The following is a 20,965-nucleotide window of genomic DNA, read 5'->3' on the forward strand; positions in this document are numbered from 1 at the left end:
CGCGGGCCGTGCATTTGGTACCTGGGCCTTCAGGGGAGACTTACCCAACTTAATTCACCTCTTAATACCACCATTGTACGTTGCAATTATAGAAACCATCAATGCTATACAAAAATGCAATATAATAAAGTGTGGCATTACAGAGAGGAGTATTTCGCGTATTGAGGTTGAATACCGTTTTTACTAAAGCAAGAAACCCAGTTAAGACAACTCCAAAACCTCTACACTACAACCGCAACTGTGAAACCTGCGTTTCAGTACCATCCTAAGCCCTTTTCTAGTTTTGCTCTGACCAAACAATCAGAGGACGGAAAATCTTGACGTCATTGTGGGCCAGCTAGCTGGCTCTGTGAGGCGAATTTGAAATCTGATTGGTTAAAGAAACAGTCCCATTGCTAATATAGTTTAAGTTACATGGGCCAGCACTTCTGATTCTGAAGGCCCTGGGCAGATTAGATTGGAAACAGGTTTGGAAACTCAGATGTCCGTGTTTTCCACGTTTCCTTAAACGCACCGTGCATTCGTCTATCGTGGACTTTTGAGAGTGCGGAAAAACACTCTCAAAAATCCGTGTGTGTTAGACGAATCACGCATGCGTAGGTAACAATGTGTACGTACTTTCTAAAGAACTGCACACGAAAAAAAATCGATTTTAAGCATTTGTAAAATGTGATTTATGTGCAGTTTGTACAGCATGCATGTGTGAACAGCATGACACACACACACAAATGGCTTTGTACGTGCAGATTGCGCAGCACGCATTTGTGATCCTCATGACACACACACACAAATCGCTTGTTACAGACAAAACGTTAAACACGCATTTGTAACATTTTTGATAGTATTTTATCTCCATATACAAATGTCTGTTTGTGATCTCAGAGACCACAGATGTAAAACACAATTAAAAACAAAGGCTTTTCCAATGTTCTGCTTTTGTCTTTGGTGTTAATACTTTAAAGATATCACTACTCCTTCCTAATCCCAAATAAGATCATTTCAGAACTGTACACTTTGTTACATGACCTGGGTTTTTCAGTGAGTGCATGTTATAGCCATTATAGTCTGGAAAATCTGCTCAGCCCTGTTGCAAACTGGGTCTGAAATTTGTTAAACGTGAGCCTGTGTGGCCCTTAATGGATGTGTATAGGTTTAAAAATAACTGTTGACCTATGTTTCACATAATTCTCCATATCAATGGGCATTCATCATCTTCAGTAAAATACCAGCACCTCCCATCATGAATTTCAGGTTTAGTAACAGGCCGGTTCTATAGCGAGACAGGGCAGCCTACAGAAGCTCTGCTGCAGGTTGAAGCATCACTAGTGGAAGGCCAGCGGATCAAGGCACATTCTGAAGCTGAGATGCTACACTTCCCAAGCTGCAACTCAGAGTGGAGCTCTGCCGGGGGAGGAAGAGTTTGGTGCTCCACTAAGAGGTGTGCAAATAGTTCTGGCCTAATTAAATATTAAACAGTCCTACAGGGCATATGATTGCAATGTGGTGGTGTTCTGCATACCTGTTCATACCTGTTCTGCAAGTCCTACACCAACAGGCAATATTGGTATACATCAGGATGTACATGATTGATTTTATTTTATCGCCAGTGGTGGAGTGGTAAGGGATTGGAAGGGCGTGCCACGGAAGCTCTTCTCTCCAGGATCCAGTGACATTCGCTGTGTCTGTGTTAAAGACCCATCTGCAGCAGACGAGGAACCCAGTCTGCAGAAATATGAAGGGTGCCCTCCATATGCCGAGTCATGCTCTGTTGGACAGGACTAGTCTCTGTGCCAGCCCAGAAAATGGATGTATTCATGCCACCCCCATTTTTATTTTTTTTTTTACTTTAGCCAGTAAATCATAGCAGTGCACTTATTTGCAATAAGGAGTTACAATGAAAAAAGCTCAGTGGATTTGTTTTTGATGACCTTTATGTAAAGTTGTCTTCCCTTTCTCTAAAAGGATACACCAGGAAGAGGCAGGCTAGATATCTGAGCATACAGATACAATACAATGTGCATAAAAGATTAACAGAGGCAAGTTTTAGGTTTGTCACCATGACAAGCACAAACTGCATTTAAGTACAAAACAGGTGTAGTGGTCAAAAATATCACACATTTATCTGTACAATTTAAGAATACTTAGAGACTCCACTACCTGGCCATACCTCTACTCCACATTTTTTTTTTTTTTTTTTTTACTTTAGCCGTAAATCATAGCAGTGCACTTATTTGCAATAAGGAGTTACAATGAAAAAAGCTCAGTGGATTTGTTTTTGATGACCTTTATGTAAAGTTGTCTTCCCTTTCTCTAAAAGGATACACCAGGAAGAGGCAGGCTAGATATCTGAGCATACAGATACAATACAATGTGCATAAAAGATTAACAGAGGCAAGTTTTAGGTTTGTCACCATGACAAGCACAAACTGCATTTAAGTACAAAACAGGTGTAGTGGTCAAAAATATCACACATTTATCTGTACAATTTAAGAATACTTAGAGACTCCACTACCTGGCCATACCTCTACTCCACATTCTCCCCACTGATCAGAAATGTCATGTGATCTTCATAAAGTGCACCTACTAGGTTTAGAAATCAAGAAGCATTAAATGTGATCTGTCAAGACAGCAAATTGACTTGAGGCAACATCGTGGAGAATATGTATCTCCACAACTTCCTGCGGGGACCTCTGGGCAGGTCAAAAATGGAATGTAATCATTTGGTGAATGATTTTGAGATGTGATTTTTGATTATAACATGTATAGGCATAATAGGTGTTTTCTGAGGAGGATGGTATTATTTTGACCTCATTTATATTCTTCCCCTGAAAAAAATAGGCTTTCTCAGGTCATATTTCCATTTAATTTGACTGTCTCAACATGATGCATTATGTACTAATTGTAGAGAAAAACCAACCCCATTTCAGAATAATTTCATCTTTGCCCATTTGTGCCATCTTTCATCTGTAATGGTAATGCCAATTTTATTATCCTGAATAATAATAATCCTAAATAAACTGGATCCAATTTGTCAACAATGCTAAACTTTAAAAATAGTTGAGTTCCCTTCCCATTAATCCTCCTCATCTGTCCTACTTAATCCAGAATCGGGGTGACAGAAGTGTGAAAAATTGATTAGTGAGAACATGCCAATAGATCAGGCTTTGTAGATGTAGTGATCAAGGGGCATTTTCCAGTTTTACTCTGCTCTTGGGTAACAGCTGTCTCAGCTCTTATTTGAATATAAATATTCATTTTGAACCAGTGAATGTTTGCCTTTGGGATGTTTACATAGAATGATGGCTGCTAATTGTGCTAATTGAACTTGGGAAAGTGATTAACAAACTCAGTCCAGCTGTTACTGAGCTGCATATATCCACTTTAAGATACTTTGATTAAAACTGAAACAAAAAGACAATGTTTCATTTTCTATTTGAAATGTCACTCTAGAACATTAATAGTTTTTCATAGACTGGAATAGTATAAAAGTGATGGTCCATAACTGTCTGGGTATCACTCGGTTAGTATGTCCTGCTACTGATGTCCCTTCTTCTGGTGTGCCTGAAAAACTGTGCCACGTTGAACCTGGTGTGGCCAGTGTCAGAGGATGGAGGATATCCAGGCCACTGCATTATGATACCCCACCCAGAGTCAGTACATCAAAACAGATGTCACACACCCTCACTGGCTTGTTCAAGTCGAACTTGATGATCGGTATCTCCTTTATAGAGCACTTGTGGCACAACAGGCGCCCACAGTGGCGGCTGGAAGAGACACAGAATTAAAGATACACAGGATTAAAAATACGATTTCACACAAAATAAGAACACAACTGATATGTGTGAAATGCATTAAATAATGTCTGCATATTAAAAAAAGTCATACAACTAACCAGTGATGTTTCCGTGTTGTGACACCAAACTTGGCAGCACATTCATAGCAGTTGGACCCATCACACCAAGGCGGTTCTTTGGTCAACATATCTATACAAAAAATAAATTAAAATCCACATTGGTCTAATACACTGTACCAGAGCATAACACTTACTGTGGGGCTGTTAGTTTAATACACAAATATGGTGTAGCCTACTCAGTTACATATTGACACACAATAGTGTAAAAACATACCTAGAAGGCGGAAGAGCAACTGTTTGGTTGCAACCTGGTAGTTGAAAATGTTAATGGCCTGATTGTTATTGATGCCCAGTCGAGCCCCAGCCCTCACTATGGCACGGCACAGGTTTGCATTTCCTTTCATGTAGGCCAGGAGCAGAACTGCAATAAAATACAGATCACCATTGTACTATTAGTATGCTATGTGTATGCTGTTAACAGAAATAATTAAGCAAGCTACTGTACCTGTGTTCCCTTCATTATCAGGTTTATCCAGAGGGTATTCAGGCATACACTCCAGGAACAACTCAAAAATGGCACCGGCATTTTCTTTCCCATATTGGCCTAGTACATGCATTGGGGACTGGCCCCTAAGCAGTCACAAGATAAAAAGAAGACAGGCAAGTTCACACTAAAGTCTAAACAAGGTTTTTTCAAAATATCCAATATTCAAAACAGACAGCTACATCAATAATATGCTATTTTTCCTCTTTCTATCCCATTTTCTGCAGTTTATCATATTACAGTGTTGTACTGCAATGAGTTAACTTCTCACCACTTCACTATCTAAGAATACACCAAAGCTCTTATGTAGCTGACACCATGCTCTGTCTTTACCAGAGCAGTGCAAGTGAGAAAGAGTTTCTCTATAAGAATTAATGAAGGAACAGACTAGCCCAAGATAAATAAATAGTCAAGCAGACAGGCTATCAGGTGGTGACTCACACGTACAACGAAATTTTGTTTTGAGCCGAGGGCCCTGGATGTACACGCCGCTATCACTGGCAACTCGGGTGTGTGATGTTAGCATTCTCCAAGAGAGCTACGTAGCCTGTGACATTGCTGGGGATGCGGATATCTGTGATCTCCTGCAGGTTACGACGGTTTTTCCCCACAGCAACTGACACCATTTGAGGCATGTAGCTATGGTCATTAGAAGCCACAGCAATGGCCAGGCGTCTCAGAACCACATCCGGTTTCATTTTTAGTCTAGGGAACAGAAAAGAGGTGAACTACCTTCAAACTGATCATGTACACATCAGTTGCACAGCCTTGAGTCACATGTTACCTGATCCAGTGTGAGCGTGCACTGCCATCTGATTGCCAGAAAGATGCAGTTTCTCCATTTGTCATCTTGTAAATGTCAGCAACATTGGATGAGGCTTCTATTGTGCTGTAGCACTGTGTGACCACCTTGACCTTGTCTACCTCTGGATCACGATCCAGCTCTGCTCTGTACTGGATATCTAAATCTGAAAGAGACAAATACAGATAAGGACAACTATCTCAGTGTCGTGCAGCAGAGGGAGACAGATGCACTGATAAGTATGCATGTATGTATGTGCTGTTACCATGTGCTTAAAATATGGTAAGGAGAGAGAGAACATTCAGAAATGTACAGTTTAAAGCCTGTATTCAGCACTAGCCAGCTATTTGTTTATTGCCAATCTCTGGTGGTCACCTTTCTCCTTCTGCAAGAGAAATTCCAAGTAGTCCTGGACCACACTGGACCTCATGGTGCAGATGCTATTGTAGCCCTCTAAGATAGGGAATGGGATGGCACTGCTGGGAATACGATTCCTGTGTAAGAACTTAAGGATCTTAGAGGCATGTGCCCCTAACCGGTCTTTGGTCTTGGAAAAAATGTCAACAAAACCTGTGGAAACAATACAAGAGGCCAGACTGATGTTCATGGTTAACTCCACTGCCTGGTGGCAATACCTAGCCAAATAATGTTGCCCTTGTTGATCCTGGTAAATAAATCACATCTCATACCTGGTGTTAGGGAGCACGCTTGTAGCTGTCTTATCACATGACTCAGCTCTCCCTGTAGATTAGCCCCGTTTGAGTTCTTCAGAGCAATCAGCATGCTCTCTACATCCACCACTCCATCCCCCTCTGCATCAAACTGCCCAAAGGCCTGAGAAGGGGCAAACACAGTGCAACTTATGACACTTTATATACTGACACAATCACTTCAAGTTCCACACACCACCACAGAAACATGTAACTCTCAAAACCAAAATTCACTTTTAGAGCACACATGCCCTGCCTCTACTGCTTATAAGTCTTTTATACCCGTTTAACAAGTCATCTTTTGGCATGAAAAGGGCAGGCGATAGCTCTACATTCACATGCTCATAGGGGTTGGTTTAAGGAGGCCAATGTACTATGTACTCTGTAATATTTAAAGCACAGCACTGACATTCCATGTCTACCAGTGTAAAGTGAAGGCAGACTAAAGTACACATTCATAAGTTAACCCATTCATCTGAAAGCTTTGGTTAAGCAACATATGTCCGCCAACAAACAACAAATCAGAGTGTTATGTTAAAAGAGGCCAAGGCTGTAACCCCAGTGACAATAAAATTGGCAAGCAGAGGTGACATCATGACAGCTCATTTGCCTGGTTTCATTGCTGATGCTCAAGATTACTAAACAGATTGCACATTGACCTCACAATCATATTTACTATCACTCGTTACATATAGGCATGACAACAGCTACCAGCAGTTCTATCCTCACAGGACAGGCAAGACATTTCAGATAACGAGTCAAGCTTTTTTATAGCTTGGTACCTCTTCACATTCATCTCTCGGGGCATCTCTGCTTTCCAACATCTCACAGAATTGTTCCACATTGACAGACTCTTCTCCTCGGTTTAACCGGTCCTCCAACCACCGTACCAAGACACTCTCATTCCCGGCCAGGACAGACTCCTGAATAGCGACCCCAGAATCACTAATACGGGCCGCCGCTTCTCGCAGTTTCACTTGCTCTAGGAGGACCCCGGGGCTAGGGGGTCCACCAGTGGACACGGGCAGGTTATTCGATCCCCTTCCGCTTCTCCCAGAAGCGAAACCTCCAGCGCCTCCGACACCGCCGCCAGTACCCGTTGAGGCCGGACTGTCTTCCGCGAACCCGGGGCTCTCTGTTTCTATGTCTTCTTCATCGCCGCTGCCTCCACCGCAGCCGCTCTCTCCGTTCCCCATGTTTTTTTCACCGACCTAGGTTTCCCCTAAAATCTCTGCAGCCCACCGGGTGTCAGTTTTGAGACGCTTGTGCCGGTCTGTACACAGAAGTCCCTAACCTAACAGCTAGAGTTCTGTCTTTCACCAGCTACTACCGCATTGACGTAGTGTACGTCAACTTCCCTGAAACGTCCTTTGCGTTATTAGTTTGCGCAGGCGCTGTGTTGTTCCCATTTACGGAAGTTTGCCTTGTCTCTGTGAATGTTGTGTTGACCATCCAGTTTTTCCAAATGCTTAGTTATGTATTGGTAGCGTTTATATCTGTATCGTTGGCAGTGTTGTTCATTCCTCTCGAGTGGTCCCATAAATTTGGAAATGAATCAACCCAGGACCTTCATAAACGGCTCCTGACCAGGAGTGAATTATCATTCTACGACGGGGAGGAAGGCAGCAGGGGTCTTTACCTGGCCATACTGGGACAGGTTTTTGATGTACACAAGGGGCACAAGCACTATGGACCTGGTGGTGCTTACCATTTTATGGCAGGTGATCCCCTCCCCCCCTCTCCCCCCCCCTCTCATACAGTGTCAGTAAAGTCATTGTTAGTTTTTACACCTGAGCTCTCAATTTAAACCGCAGATGTTTTAACGCCTGTCAAATAACAGACCAAACACTGAATAACCCTAAATCAGGATTATGAATTCAAGTATACTGCATATTAATTGTACATGATTTTCAGGCAAAGATGTCTCACTGGCCTTCATAACTGGGGACTTCACAGAAAGTGGTCTGACAGATGACGTGTCCAGTCTGTCCCCACTGCAGGTGCTGGCCCTGTATGACTGGCTGTCCTTCTATCAAAGGGAATACCAACCTGTAGGTATGTGATGTCTATCCTTCAATTCGTTTAATTTGAAATTTTGGTATAGCACATACGTGTAAAGTTAGTCAGCAGTTACCTTCCAAGCATCTTGTAAGATTAGGTTCAGGTCAGGATTACTAAAGGAATATTAAATGGCTGGCATGTTGTATAGCTTTTAAAATTACTCCTACTACTTTTTACATTAATAAAATCCCTTATTTAGAAGTACATTAGGGACCCATGTCTGGGGACCTCTTTAAATTAAAAACAAACAAAGCACAGTAACATTGTTTTATCACCTTGATACTTAAGCAGGACTTTGGATGATCACACATTTCAGAAGTCCCCTACAAATATGGAGATAAAATACTATCAAAAACAGAGATTCGAACCTTCAACCTTCCACCTTCCAGTTGGGAGATGTCTGCTCTACCCACCACACCACTGTTGCCCCCAGTGGTAAAGAGGTATCACTAACGTTTTATCTGTGTGACCATAAGGTAAGTTCAAACTACAAAAGGAATAGGGTGAACCTGAGATTGAAGGCCTCAGCATCAATGTTGGACTCTGTGAGAAGGGTTCTGACATTGTTAAGGCGGCCGTGCATCACAGCCAGATGCAGAGCTGGTGAGAAAACAAGAAAAACAGCGAAAACAAAATGTCATTCACCAAGATGATGGGGCACAACAGAGAACAGAGCAACTGCTACAACGGAACTGGCCCATTATCTTGACAAACATGCTAATTAAATAGGGACTAATAACACAACTGATCAGTTTCCTCAAGGATAGAAGCAAATGAGAGACTGAAAACTAGGGCCACCCCAACAGGTGATGGTTATGGTGCAGCACACCATAACAGATACAGTCTGACCGCTGACCTTTGTCCAAGGGCTTCTCTTCCGCCTCCTGTCTGCTTCTCTGGGACCCACTTTGAATATAATAATAAATAAAGGCAAAAGTGGCCAAAAACTTAACTTACAAAAAAGAGGCAGAATGAAAATAGAATAACCTCTGATCATTGTTTGGATTTGAAGTTCGACAGACTGCCATTTGTTTAAAATAAGCACAGCCGATAACAAAAAGCAAACAAAAAAACCCCCACAATATTAAACCGTATAAATGTACCATTATTGCCATTCTCATCCTCAGCAGCAAAGTCTACTCCATTCTCCAACAACACAGAACAAATAGTGGCCAGGTCCTGTTGGGCAGCCAAATGCAGTGCTGTCTGCCTGTGTTTGGTCAGCTCATTTACTTTGGCTCCGGCAAGTAGCTGGATGTGGAAGAATATTCAATTAAAAAAAAAGTCAAATGCAGCATTCTATCATTAACGTAAACTGGTACAAACAACAAATGCAGAGGTTTCTACCAGGTTGCGGACAATGATCTCAGATCCGGCCTGGACAGCCAGGTGTAGAGGGGTGAGTTTGGCTGCATCCTGAACCCTGGAGTTGATATTAGCTTGGACACTGATGAGGAACAGGACACTTTCAATGTCTGAATTTTGCACAGCCACATGGAGAAAGTTACGCCCTTTGCTGTCCACCTGGACCAAAACAAAAGTTTAAGGTCGGGAGAGATTAAAACTAAACTGTATATTGTTTATATTGGTAGAAGAGTGACCCTGAAAATTAAAACAAACTGATGCATTTATGTCAGCACTACCTGTTCAGCAGCACCTGGCTCTCTCTTCAGGACAGCCTCTGCCGCCTTATTGTTCTTGTGTGTCATAGCACAGGCAAAGGGGGTCATTCCTTGGCGGTCGCGAATGTTGAGACGAATCTCTGGATGGGAAATGAGGAGCTGTATAATGACATTGTGCTGGCTACTTATGGCAGCATGGATGGGAGCTCTACCCTCTGCATCCTAAGAAATTGACAAGACAAGGTTAAACAAACAAAAAAAATCTTGTTTACATCTCACTTTGTAATCTCTTACATGGAGCCTCTGGTGAAATAGGACTAACCTGTGCATTTACATTAGCTCCAAATTCTAGAAGGCACTGCACCACCTCTTCCAATCCCCAGCTGCTTGCCAGGTGGAGGGGTGTTTGTCCATCTCTGGCTTCTTCATCTCCCTCCCCATTAGGGCCTGGGCGCCTGGGGCTGTTCACATCACACCCACTATGGAACCAAACCACATTCAGCAAGTTTAGACACCTAGCTAAATTAGGTCTCATTCACCAGCTGTTCTTAAGAATAAAGTTGTTCATAAACCCAATTTATGAAATTAGTTTGCAATCTAGGATTTGTTCTTCAGTAAGAACAGAATATACACACACTCAGGAGCACTTACACATGTTTGAGCCATGGTATGTTTGTGTGAAATAGCTGGTTCCCGTTTTTTTCCCCAGTTCTATAGTTATAAGATTTAAATTACAATAGCAGTTTTGTCATTATTAGTATTCATTTAATATTTTTCCCATTATTTTACAAAGCATTATTGTCTTTTAAAACGAATAAACACTACACTAAAAACTACAGCAAGCATGTATTTTAGAATTAGGAAATGCATTACATAAAAACCAAACACGTTTAACTGCATATCTCTATTTCTAATCTCTATTCATTTCTTTTAAGTGTCTCTCAGATATTTTAGCCAGTGTTGAGGCTGTCTTTGTAAGCTCCTAAAGTTTAGAGACGGCACAACGGTCATTGGTTTCATCTGAGACGGTGACGAGTCAGCCTATAGGCAGGGGGGTGAACAGCTGGGCCTGTGGGGTAGGTGTAGTCGCAACAACCTAGAGCTGAACACGCTCAAAACAGTGGAGATGACAGTGGACCTCAGGAAGAGTCTTTTCTTTGCTAATGCACATTAATTTTGCTTGTTTGCACATTACTATCTTTCCTTTCTGTTCTCTCAGCCTTATAATCGTTTACTTGCCCATTCCTGCCTTACATAAGGAGATGTACATATACACATTGAGAGCTGCTGTACCAAATTCCTTGTGTGTCCAACACACCTAACCGATTCTGATTCTGGACAAATCTGCCTTTTAGGAACACGTTCATGAATCAGACTTTTCTTAAGAACAACCTATGGAAGAAATTTAAGAACACTCTTAGGAAGATGTTGGTGAACGAGACCCATTGATTGTGGCACATCAAGTTTAATACCAGACTGGCTGCTAGTTTTAGTTTGACAATTTTTTTTTTTTTTTTTAAATCTCTACCATAATTTTAAAGTCTTAGCAAAATCTTTTGCTCATATCTAAAAGATTCATAGTGTCTGCAAATACTATAAATGTATCCATCCACAGCTGGCATTACATATCCCAAACCCTAATTTCATGGAGATCTGGGCAAACCTGCGGATGAGGAAGCAAGCAGACACCTCATTATTCTCATCAACAGCTCTGTGCAGGAGGGTCTGCTGGGAACCAGAAGGCCCTGTACTCCAACAAGTTGCATCACAGCCATGGCGGACCTAGGAGGACAAACAGAAGACTAATAGTCAAAAGGCAAGAAAACATGTTTTTCCCCATTCTGGATACAGTATTCCTGTATCACATTCATTCATTTAAAACATCATTTATAACTATTCTTGAGCCAGCATCACATCAAGATTTGACTCACCAGGGTGGATGCAATGTCTTCCAGGCCATTCTCGAGAGCCAACCACAAAGGAGGGTCACCTTTGTCATCCACCACAGACATATCAGCCCCTCTTGTGCAAATAGCATCTACCACCAGTGGCAGCTGGTTACTGATGGCCAACTGTAGTGCTGTTTGTCCTTCCTGGGTCCTGCATAAGATACAGAAAACTCTGACTCAGGTAAGAAAAAAATGTTTTTTTAAAACAATGGACCACATTCACCAACCATTTTTAAGAACAAATTTGTTCATAAAACCAACTTAAAGTTGTCATGAAGATACTGGCATTTACCAGTGTTTTAAAATTTGGAACTTGTTCTTAGGTAAGAACAGAATCTACACACATCCACTCACATTTGAGAACTGATGTGCATGTGAAATGACCGGTCACTTACTTTTCTTCAGTTCTACAGTTCTATAAAATTTAAATTACAATAACAGTTTTGTCATTATTAGTATTTCTTTAACATTTTCCCACTATTTTACAAAGCATTATGGTCTTTTAAAATCAATAAACACTACACTAAAAATTACAGCAAGCAATTAATTGTCTGTGTTTAAGGTTTGAAAATTAAAGTTAATTTTTGTGTGATTGTTTGTAGGTTTGAATTAGGAAATGCATTACATTAAAACCAAACACGTTTAAGTGCATATCTTTATTTCTAATCTCTCTGCATTTCTTCAAGTGTCTCTCAGATATTTTGGCCAGTGTTGAGGCGGTCTTTGTGTTTGGTTGTCCAATACCGCAATGCAGATCAGACTCAGGGCAGTTGAAGGGTACACCACGGAGGGCTGTTCAGCTTATGGACACTCAAGATAGCCGTGTGTGGCCCTGGTGTGCTGGTCCAGCTCAGATAACTCTGGGCCAATCTGTTATCCGCCGCTGGCAGGTCTCTCTTCCGTTTTTGTTTTGTTGCTTCAGATTTGACATGAAACCATCTTTTTAAATTCACCAGCTGTGCACCTTCTCCTTTTAAAGTGTTCACTGATGAGTAAGAGCATCCTGTGCGTCCGTTTTTGTGTGAGATGTGTGTGCACAACCCTGCAGTCTAGTGCTCTATTATGGGCATTGGCAGGGTGTTGATCTATGCTAATTACGAACAACCGGCACGCGCTTTCAACTTACGAACACATGGGATTCGTCAATATGAGACCACAGGTGCAAACAATTCTACATTTTAAGAACATGTTCATGAATCAGACAGACTTTCATTAAGAACAAACTATAAAGAAATTTAATAAAACAATGCTGGTGAATGAAAGCCAATCCCCTCAAAATGCTTAACTGGTCACTGGCAGACTGCTTAAATAATACCCCAAAATAAACTATTCATTTACCAATAATGGGTACAATTATAAGGGGTCCTTTCCTGCCACATAATCTTCAAATACATATACCCCCTAAACTACTGTTTTTTTTTGCATCCAATCTTTGGTTGTATAATATATTAACCCTACAATTTACTCATCAGGTTGCACTGAATGTTGTTCTAATAGAGGAACCGACCACAAACAGTAATGAAAAATAGTTTGTGCCTAGCTGATGACCAAAATCATGTAGTTCCCTGTATTTCTTTTCCTCATTTACTATCATTTCTCAGCTAATAAAAATGCATGAAATACTCAAAAAATTCGAACTGCACAAATGCTTTAGAATAGCATAACTCAGGCATTACCTAACATTGATGTCTGCCTGATGCTCAAGAAGGAAGAGGGAGCTCTTGCTGTCCTGTCTTTGGATGGCCATGTGAAGCAGTGTTTGTCCATTGGACATAGTGTCATTGATAGAAGCCCCTGAGCCCAGCAGCTGAGCTGCTATGATGTGCATACCTGACAGGGACAGATTGTACATACATCACAGCCAAAGGCCACCATGCCAACCTGCAACAAGGTTATGCATGCCAAAAGATAATGTTGACCATGCAGAATGCATTGTATCACGAGGTACATTGCTGTGTACCTGTCCAGAGGGCCAAGCCCAGCACTGTCTGGTCCATGGAGTCTTTGAGACTGAAGTCTGGAATGATCTGCAAGTTATTGGTGGCATGTAGTGCATTGGCTGCAATAGAACAAAGGAGAGAAGTTGATCTATTTTGGGATGTTTGGGGACTTCAGACTTCAAATATGTATATTTAGGTAAAGCAGAAATATCTTAACACAAATGCCATGTCTGCAGTTCAGTCACAGGCATTCAAATCAAATTACTAAACATGCTGACCTTTTTGCTCAAGAATGACAGAGACCACATCTGGATGATTGTGAGCAATGGCCATGTGCAGTGGGGTCTGCATAGCCACACCTAGGGGGTCATCAGGCAGACCCTTCTGGGTCTGCAGGTTGGGGTTGGCCCCCTGCTGGAGCAGCTCTGCTGTCAGGCTTGCCAGGCCAAAGTGGCATGCAGTATGAAGCGGGGTCTCACCCTGAGAGAAGGTAATGGGCTTAATACAATTTTTATTAGCTTAACACATTAACTCAAAAAGAATTTCATCTCACGATTTAAGTACATTTTTAAGATTGTCTTTAGAGGTCAATGGATATAAAAATTAAGACAGATTTCAAGCAAGATTTTTTACTACAATCCACTGCATTTTACAATTTGAGTCACACCTGCAATGCATTTTATGAAGAAAGAGATCTCTAGAATATAAAAGAAAATGTTATCCTCAGTGACATAAAAATAGCAAAATATATATTTTTTTATTCAGCTCTCTATTACCCATGAATAAAATAGGTTATGAGAGGAAAGCTGCATTTGTCGTTAGCCCCTTTTACACAGAGGTTGTGGTAAACTGCTGGTGTTTTAACCCTTCTCTAAAGTGGCTTTTTTGATTCAAGCCCTTTTACCGTAATTTCCAGACTATAAGCCGCATGGAAAACACACAACGAAATGCATATGATGCAGCTTTCAAATGAAAGGCGATCGATCTGGCTGTTGAAATATCTCATGTTACAACGTGGACACCTGCGGCTATGTACAAACTGTTTTTTCGTTTTAAATTTAGTGGGTACGGCTTATATTCAGGTGCGCTCAATAGTCCGTAAATTACGGTACACTGAACTTACAGTTAAAAAAAAAAAAAACTCCAAAAACTGCTGTAAAACTCATGGATTGAATGGGCAGTGTAAAAGGGGCTATTTTCTACAACTGTGAGTTTTATCAAAATTGGGGCAGTGGTGTCAAAGCTGTCAACTCATACATTTTACAGAGAGGTAGCTTGATGCACTTAGTACCATGTTCTGACCTTTGAAAAAATATTAGACTCAGTCTGGGAACACTGTAATAGAGGCTGAAGATTTTAATGATTAACAGACATACTACAGGTCTGAATCTATGTAGCTGTTTGGCTATTATGTGACCTAAAGTTCATACACACCAATTTGTTGACATGGTTGACCTTTGCTCCATGAGTGGCTAGAAAAAGAGCAGCTGCTTCATTGCCTGCCCGAGCTGCTCTCTGCATCAGGCAGTTTCCTACAGAGTGAAATGAAAATAAATTGTGTTCATTAGCACCATTCCATTTATAGAAAGAACTTACAGTAAAGTGAGGTTACCAGTGGTAGTGTCCGGTGCATCAGGGTTGCTTCCTCTCTGGATAAGCTGTGCTGCAAAGCTATTCTCGTCGAAGGATGTGCCATTTACTACTGGTGCATCATCATCAAATGGGTTTACTGAGGGGTCTGAAGACAGAGTGATATACTGCAGGGCCAGCCACAGTGCTGTGCTGCCCTCATGATCCTTGAGTTCCAGGTCAAGCCTATCAAGATGGACAGGTTACACACTGGATTACCTCTGGAGGTAAACAGTGACCAAACTGACATGGTGTACATAAATGCTGTGCCTTTAATCAGAACTGTGTTCATGAGAAAATTGAAATTACAATTTTATTCACTAGCTGTCATGTATACTGGTGTTTTTAAAAAATGAAGTAGGCCTAGGGAGCTTTTTTGCCCATCTACTCTTTGATTTGTTTGCATGGTGTAGGGGAAAAAATATCTACAAATGATATAAACCGGAATCATTTAAGTCAGTTAGCTTAAGCTAGTTAATATGGATGAGCTCAACTGACTTTATAAATAAAATAAAAAAAAAAAAAAAAAAAAACACTGACAGAAACAAACTCAAAATGTTATATGAAGACAGAACAACTCACTGTTTGCACTGTAGGAGTTGGCTGAACACAAGCTCATTCCCTGATGCAACAGCCTCATGTAACGGAGTTCTAAAAATGACAAAAGAAAAAGCTGAAGCACTACAATACTCTGCAAGATAGCTGGCCCACCACAATACTCTGCAAGGTAGTGTTCATACCTGCCCTTGCTATTCTGCATGTTTGGGTTGGCTCCAGTCTTGAGCAGAGATTCTGCGATTTGTGCCATGCCGCTCATCACTTCCACAGTGTGTTTTTTCGGGCTGAAAGAACACACCAGGTGAAGTGGGGTTTCCACAGCCCCAACTGTGGCTGCATTCACCTGAGCTGAATGGCGAATCAGGAAGATTGAGGCAAATTCATCGCCTGCGTGGAGAAGAAATATTAACAATCATGAAGGCGTAAAGTCCACCATCATGTATTAACTTCTAAAATCTAATGTTCAATTGAGTATCTTGGGAGACAGATTTTAAAGTTGACAGCTGAGGAAAACATTTATTCTGGACATAATTTCCACAAAAAACAAGTGACAAAAACAACTTAAATAGTGACTCCACACCTCTTTGGATGGCCTTATGCAGGAGGCTCCAGCCACTCTGGTCCACCATATCCACATCGGCTTTGTTGTTAACCAGAGTAGTGGCAATACTTTCTAATTTACGAGAGAGTGCCAAGTCTAGTGCCAGGTCACCATTGTTGTCCAATTCATTTAGCTTACCAGGTAGCTGAAAACAAGAAATAACAATATCAATAAAAAATAAATAAATTTCTGTCCATAGTATAACAACATTTATTATACCGAGTTGGTAACACTATAACAAATACAAAGGCAGAGTTAGTGAGCAATTAATAAAAGGTAAACCGACCTGTGAGTCCATTTCAATGAGATAGAGAAAGACCACATCTTCTCGCTCAACTTTGATAGCTTTGTGAAGAGGATACTCGGTTTTAGATTTGATCATCTTGTACAGAAGTTGGGCACTCATGGTGCTGAAGTCTTCTTTCCTCAGGTCATCCTAAGAAATGACAGTCCAAGAAACAAGGGTTTCATGACTTCCAGTTTTTTTACCCAATTTCTGACACACTGTCACCCCTAGACCCCCCTCCAATTATAATAAATTAGATTATAATTATTAACAATAGTGTGTACATAACATTTAATGGTACAGCCGGTAAAGGTGGCCCTCATTTGACCTAATATATGCTTGTAATCTGAAGTACTGCTGGGTATTCCGTGAATTTCTCACCAAGGATCAAGAAAATCAGATAATATTGTATTCTATATGGCTAATCTGATTCTGAAAAGTAACTAGTGGCTAAAGTTATCAAATAAATGTAGAAGAGTAAAAAGTACAATATTTGCTTTTAAAATGTAAAGTAGCACAAAATGAAAATACTCAAGTACAGACATCTCATAATTCTAGTTTAGAGTACTTGAGTCAACATACTTACTTTCCAACACTGCTCAAAATAGAGTTAAGCTAAAAAAAAATTAAAAAAAATCCTTGCTTTCATAAATAAATCTTAAAATAAATAAATAAATAAATAAATAAATAAAGGAACAAAACAGAATAAGGAGACTGAGGCATCCTGGGGACATGGAATGTCACCTCCCTGGTGGGGAAGGAGCCCGCACTTTTGCAGGAGGTTGAGAGGTACCGGCTAGAGATAGTCGGGTTCGCCTCCATGCACAGCTTGGGCTCTGGAACCTACCCCCAGTTTAGCCGCCATGTGTTGGAGTTCACCCCAGTGAACGAGAGGGTTGTTTCCCTGCGCCTTCGGGTCAGGGATAGGTCTCTCATTGTCACTTGTGCCTACAGGCCGAATGGCAGTGCAGCGTACCCGGCCTTCCGATGATGGTGATTGGGAGGAACAGCCCCCCCAATCTGAACCCGAGTGGTGTTCTGTTATTGGACTTCTGTGCTAGTCACAGTCTGTCCAAAACAAACACCATGTTCAAGCATAAAGGTGTCCATCAGTGCACGTGGTACCAGGACACCCTAGGTCGGAGGTTGATGATCGACTTTGTGGTTGTTTCATCTGACCTCCAGCCATATTTCTTGGACACTTGGGTAAAGAGAGGGGTGGAGCTGTCAACTGATCACCACCTGGTGGTGAGATAGATCCAATGGCGGGGGAGAAAGCTGAACAGACTCGGCAGACCCAGACATTTTGTGAGGGTCTCTTGGGAATGTTTATTAGGATCCCCTGTCAGAGAGATCTTCAACTCCCACCTCCGACAGAGCTTTGACCAGACCCCGGGGGAGGTTGGAGACATTGAGTCCGAATGGACCATGTTCTCTGCCTCTATTGTCGATGCGGCTGTAAGGTCTCCGGTGCCTGTCGCGGCGGCAATCCCCGAACCCAGTGGTGGACACCGGAAGTAAGGGATGCCGTCAAGCTGAAGAAGGAGTCCTTTTGAGCCTGGTTGGCTCATGGGACACCTGAGACAGCTGACAGGTACCAGCAGGCCAAATGAACTGCAGCACGGGTGGTTGTGAAGGCAAACACTCGGGTCTGGGAGGAGTTCGGTGAGGCCATGGAGAGGGACTATCGGTCGGTCTCTGGGAAATTCTGGCAAACTGTCCGGCACCTCAGGAAGGGGAAGCAGTGTCCTACCAAAACTGTTTACAGTGGAGGTAGGTAGCTGTTGACCTCAACTGGGGACATCGTCGGACGGTGGAAGGAATACTTCGAGAATCCTCGTCACGTCTTCAAATGAGGAAGCAGAGGCCGGGGGCTCGGGTGGACTCGTCCATCACCCAAGCTGAAGTCACTGAGGTAGTTGAGAAGCTTCTAGGTGGCAAGGCACCGGGGATGGATGAGATCTGCTCTGAGTACCTTAAGTCTCTGGATGTTGTGGGGATGTCTTGGCTGACACGCCTCTGCAACATCGCATGGCGGTCGGGGACAGTGCCTCTGGATTGGCAGACCGGGGTGGTGGTCCCTCTTTTTAAGAAGGGGGACCGGAGGGTGTGCTCCAACTATAGGGGGATCACACTCCTCAGTCTCCCCGGAAAAGTCTATGCCACAGGATCTCGTCTCTGCTTTTTGCGGATGACGTTGTCCTGTTGGCTCCATCAAGCCAGGACCTTCAGAATGCACTGGGACGGTTTGCAGCCGAGTGTGAAGCGGCTGGGGTGAGAATAAGCACATCCAAGTCCAAGGACATGGTTCTCAGTCGGAAAAGGGTGGTTTGTTTCCTTCAGGTTGGTGGAGAGTTCCTGCCTCAAGTGGAGGAGTTCAAGTATCTTGGGGTCTTGTTCACGAGTGAGGGAAGGATGGAACGGGAGATTAACAGGCAGATCGGTGCAGCTTCTGCAGTAATGCGGTCGATGTACCGGTCCGTCGTGGTGAAGAAGGAGCTGAGCTGCAAGGCGAAGCTCTCAAATTACTGGTCAATCTACATTCCAACTCTCACCTATGGTCATGAGCTTTGGGTCATGACTGAAAGGGCAAGATCCCAGATACAGGTGGCCGAAATTAGCTTTCTCCGCAGGGTGGCGGGGCGCAACCTTAGAGATAGGCTGAGGAGCTCAGAGTAGAGCCGCTGCTCCTCCACATCGAGAGGAGCCAGCTGAAGGCATCTGTTTCGGATGCCACGTCTTCCTAGCGAGGTGTTCTGGGCATTTCCCACCGGGAGGAGGCCCCAGGGAAGACCCAGGGCACGCTGGAGGGATTATGCCTCTCGACTGGCCTGTGAACGCCTTGGCATTCCCCCAGAAGGAGCTGGAGGAAGTGTCTAGGGAGAGGGAAGTCTGGGCATCTCTGCTTAGACTGCTGCCCCTGCGACCCGGTTCCAAATAAGTGGAAGAAGATGGATGGATGGAGGTGTCAAAAGCTGCTGACAGCCAACAGCCATCTTCTGTGCCAAAGTCATAAAAATGATTGCCAAGCCATGGCCACTCTGGATTTATTCTATCCTAAGTGGTGATGGTAAATACACACAGGAGACAACACATCTATGATCTGTCAAAAAGGAGTAAGCATAAGGGCAATAACCCACAGAGAAGTACAAGATTAGGTTAAAGGTGACTGGTGGATTCAGAAGCTGCATACTTGTTTTGATGGAGACTGATGAATCATTGCAAATGTTCATTCATCCCACACACATTTGCAAACACACAAACATCCAGCTGCCCAGTGGACAATGTCCGAACATCGTTTGAAGGTACTCACCCAGTGACTGGCTATGATCTCCCCACAGTAGTTCATCAGAGTAGTGGCATTTAGCTCCTCAGCTGTCTGATAGAAGCGAATGCAGTTCCTGACATTTACGGAGGACATCACACCTTTTTCACATCTATCTCAGTGGAAAAACAGATGTATTTTCAGGTCATTAAGCCATATACCTTGCTCTATAATATGTTCTGCAACAATAATGCTGCCAAACAATTAAGGTTTAAGTGTAGCCTGCAAAGAAAAGGGCAGTATACTTGTGCCGACCTCTCTCTGAGCAGCTGAAGCTGAAAGCGGTTGGCCAGCTTCATCAATTCAATAAGAAAGGCATCATCCTCACTGAGTTCCAACTCATCGGTGTATGCCCAGCGCAACATTGCCATGGCAACCTCAGGCTTGCAATCTGGGAATCAGTCATTTTATAAAGTTGGGGATTTACACAAAGTGATCAATTACAAACATGATGGAATTATGATTGATGATAAATCAGTATCTTCTTTCTCTGCAAACACTGAAATTAACACAATTATTTATACAAACTGCAAAATATTATCAATTTACTAGTTTATCTTGAAACACTAGGACAAACTAGACAAACTACATGCTTAGAGATTCATTCATATTTCACAATATTAGATTTTGACAATTTCTGCATAAGCCACTATAGGAAATATTCAGTCACCATCTATTAACCCAAACATGTCAATTGACATGCTTGGGTTAACCCTAACCCTGACATTCATTATGAAATAAGCTACTCCTTTAACACAGGGACATCACACCCAGGCTGCTCACCAGATAGATCCAGTTCAGAGGTGGAGGCCAGGTTGGTCAGACTCCAGACATCACTACGAGAAGCCAACACAAACTTGTGGGCACTGACCTTCTTCCCTGCAACTTTCACTTTCAGATCACTGCAAAACCAACATATTCATTTGTGAGAAACCAGGTATATATCACAAATATCCCAGGTCTTCAATAATTCTGGAATTACACCAATTAGGCATAACATTATGACCACCAGCCTAATATTGTTTACATAGGAGTCAATGTGGCAGTTGGTTGGCACTCGTGTCACTCTGCGGCTCACTGTGCAT

At 42.4% G+C, this 20,965-nt stretch overlaps 2 protein-coding genes across 2 annotated transcripts in view; both read right to left on the reverse strand.

Moving 5' to 3' along the window:
• Positions 1-7,322, reverse strand: part of zzef1 (zinc finger, ZZ-type with EF hand domain 1) — a 42,715-nt gene extending 35,393 nt beyond the window's left edge. Inside the window, exons 1-4 of the mRNA XM_020612394.1 lie at positions 6,692-7,322; positions 5,889-6,033; positions 5,575-5,769; positions 1,643-1,649 (exon numbers count right to left, since the gene is read on the reverse strand). Of these exons, the coding sequence (XP_020468050.1) occupies positions 1,643-1,649; positions 5,575-5,769; positions 5,889-6,033; positions 6,692-7,105 (761 nt within the window). The 5' untranslated portion in view covers positions 7,106-7,322. The remainder of the gene's footprint in view (positions 1-1,642; positions 1,650-5,574; positions 5,770-5,888; positions 6,034-6,691) is intronic.
• Positions 7,323-8,457: 1,135 nt separating this feature from the next.
• On the reverse strand, positions 8,458-20,251 carry ankfy1 (ankyrin repeat and FYVE domain containing 1). Its single transcript, XM_020612401.1, has 18 exons — positions 20,136-20,251; positions 19,869-19,956; positions 16,556-16,705; positions 16,249-16,414; positions 15,851-16,055; positions 15,693-15,761; positions 15,094-15,296; positions 14,916-15,013; positions 13,760-13,961; positions 13,502-13,600; positions 13,218-13,371; positions 11,524-11,692; positions 11,256-11,374; positions 9,915-10,071; positions 9,614-9,814; positions 9,318-9,494; positions 9,074-9,221; positions 8,458-8,570 (listed from the first exon to the last, which is right to left on the reverse strand). The coding sequence occupies exons 1-18, from the start codon at positions 20,249-20,251 to the stop codon at positions 8,458-8,460; spliced, it is 2,634 nt and encodes an 877-aa protein (XP_020468057.1).
• Between the last annotated feature and the right edge of the window lie 714 nt (positions 20,252-20,965).

This window comes from Monopterus albus, unplaced genomic scaffold (assembly GCF_001952655.1).
Source record: "Monopterus albus unplaced genomic scaffold, M_albus_1.0 scaffold124.1, whole genome shotgun sequence".
Classification (NCBI taxonomy): domain Eukaryota; kingdom Metazoa; phylum Chordata; class Actinopteri; order Synbranchiformes; family Synbranchidae; genus Monopterus; species Monopterus albus.

Coding starts and splice junctions, on each gene's coding strand:
- ankfy1 (XM_020612401.1), bottom strand. CDS start 20,251: ATGGCAATGTTGCGCTGGGCATACACCGATGAGTTGGAACTCAGTGAG. Junction 19,957..20,135: donor CTTCAGCTGCTCAGAGAGAG/GTCGGCACAAGT, acceptor CGTAAATGTCAG/GAACTGCATTCGCTTCTATC. Junction 9,815..9,914: donor GAGCTAATGTAAATGCACAG/GTTAGTCCTATT, acceptor TCAATTTCTTAG/GATGCAGAGGGTAGAGCTCC.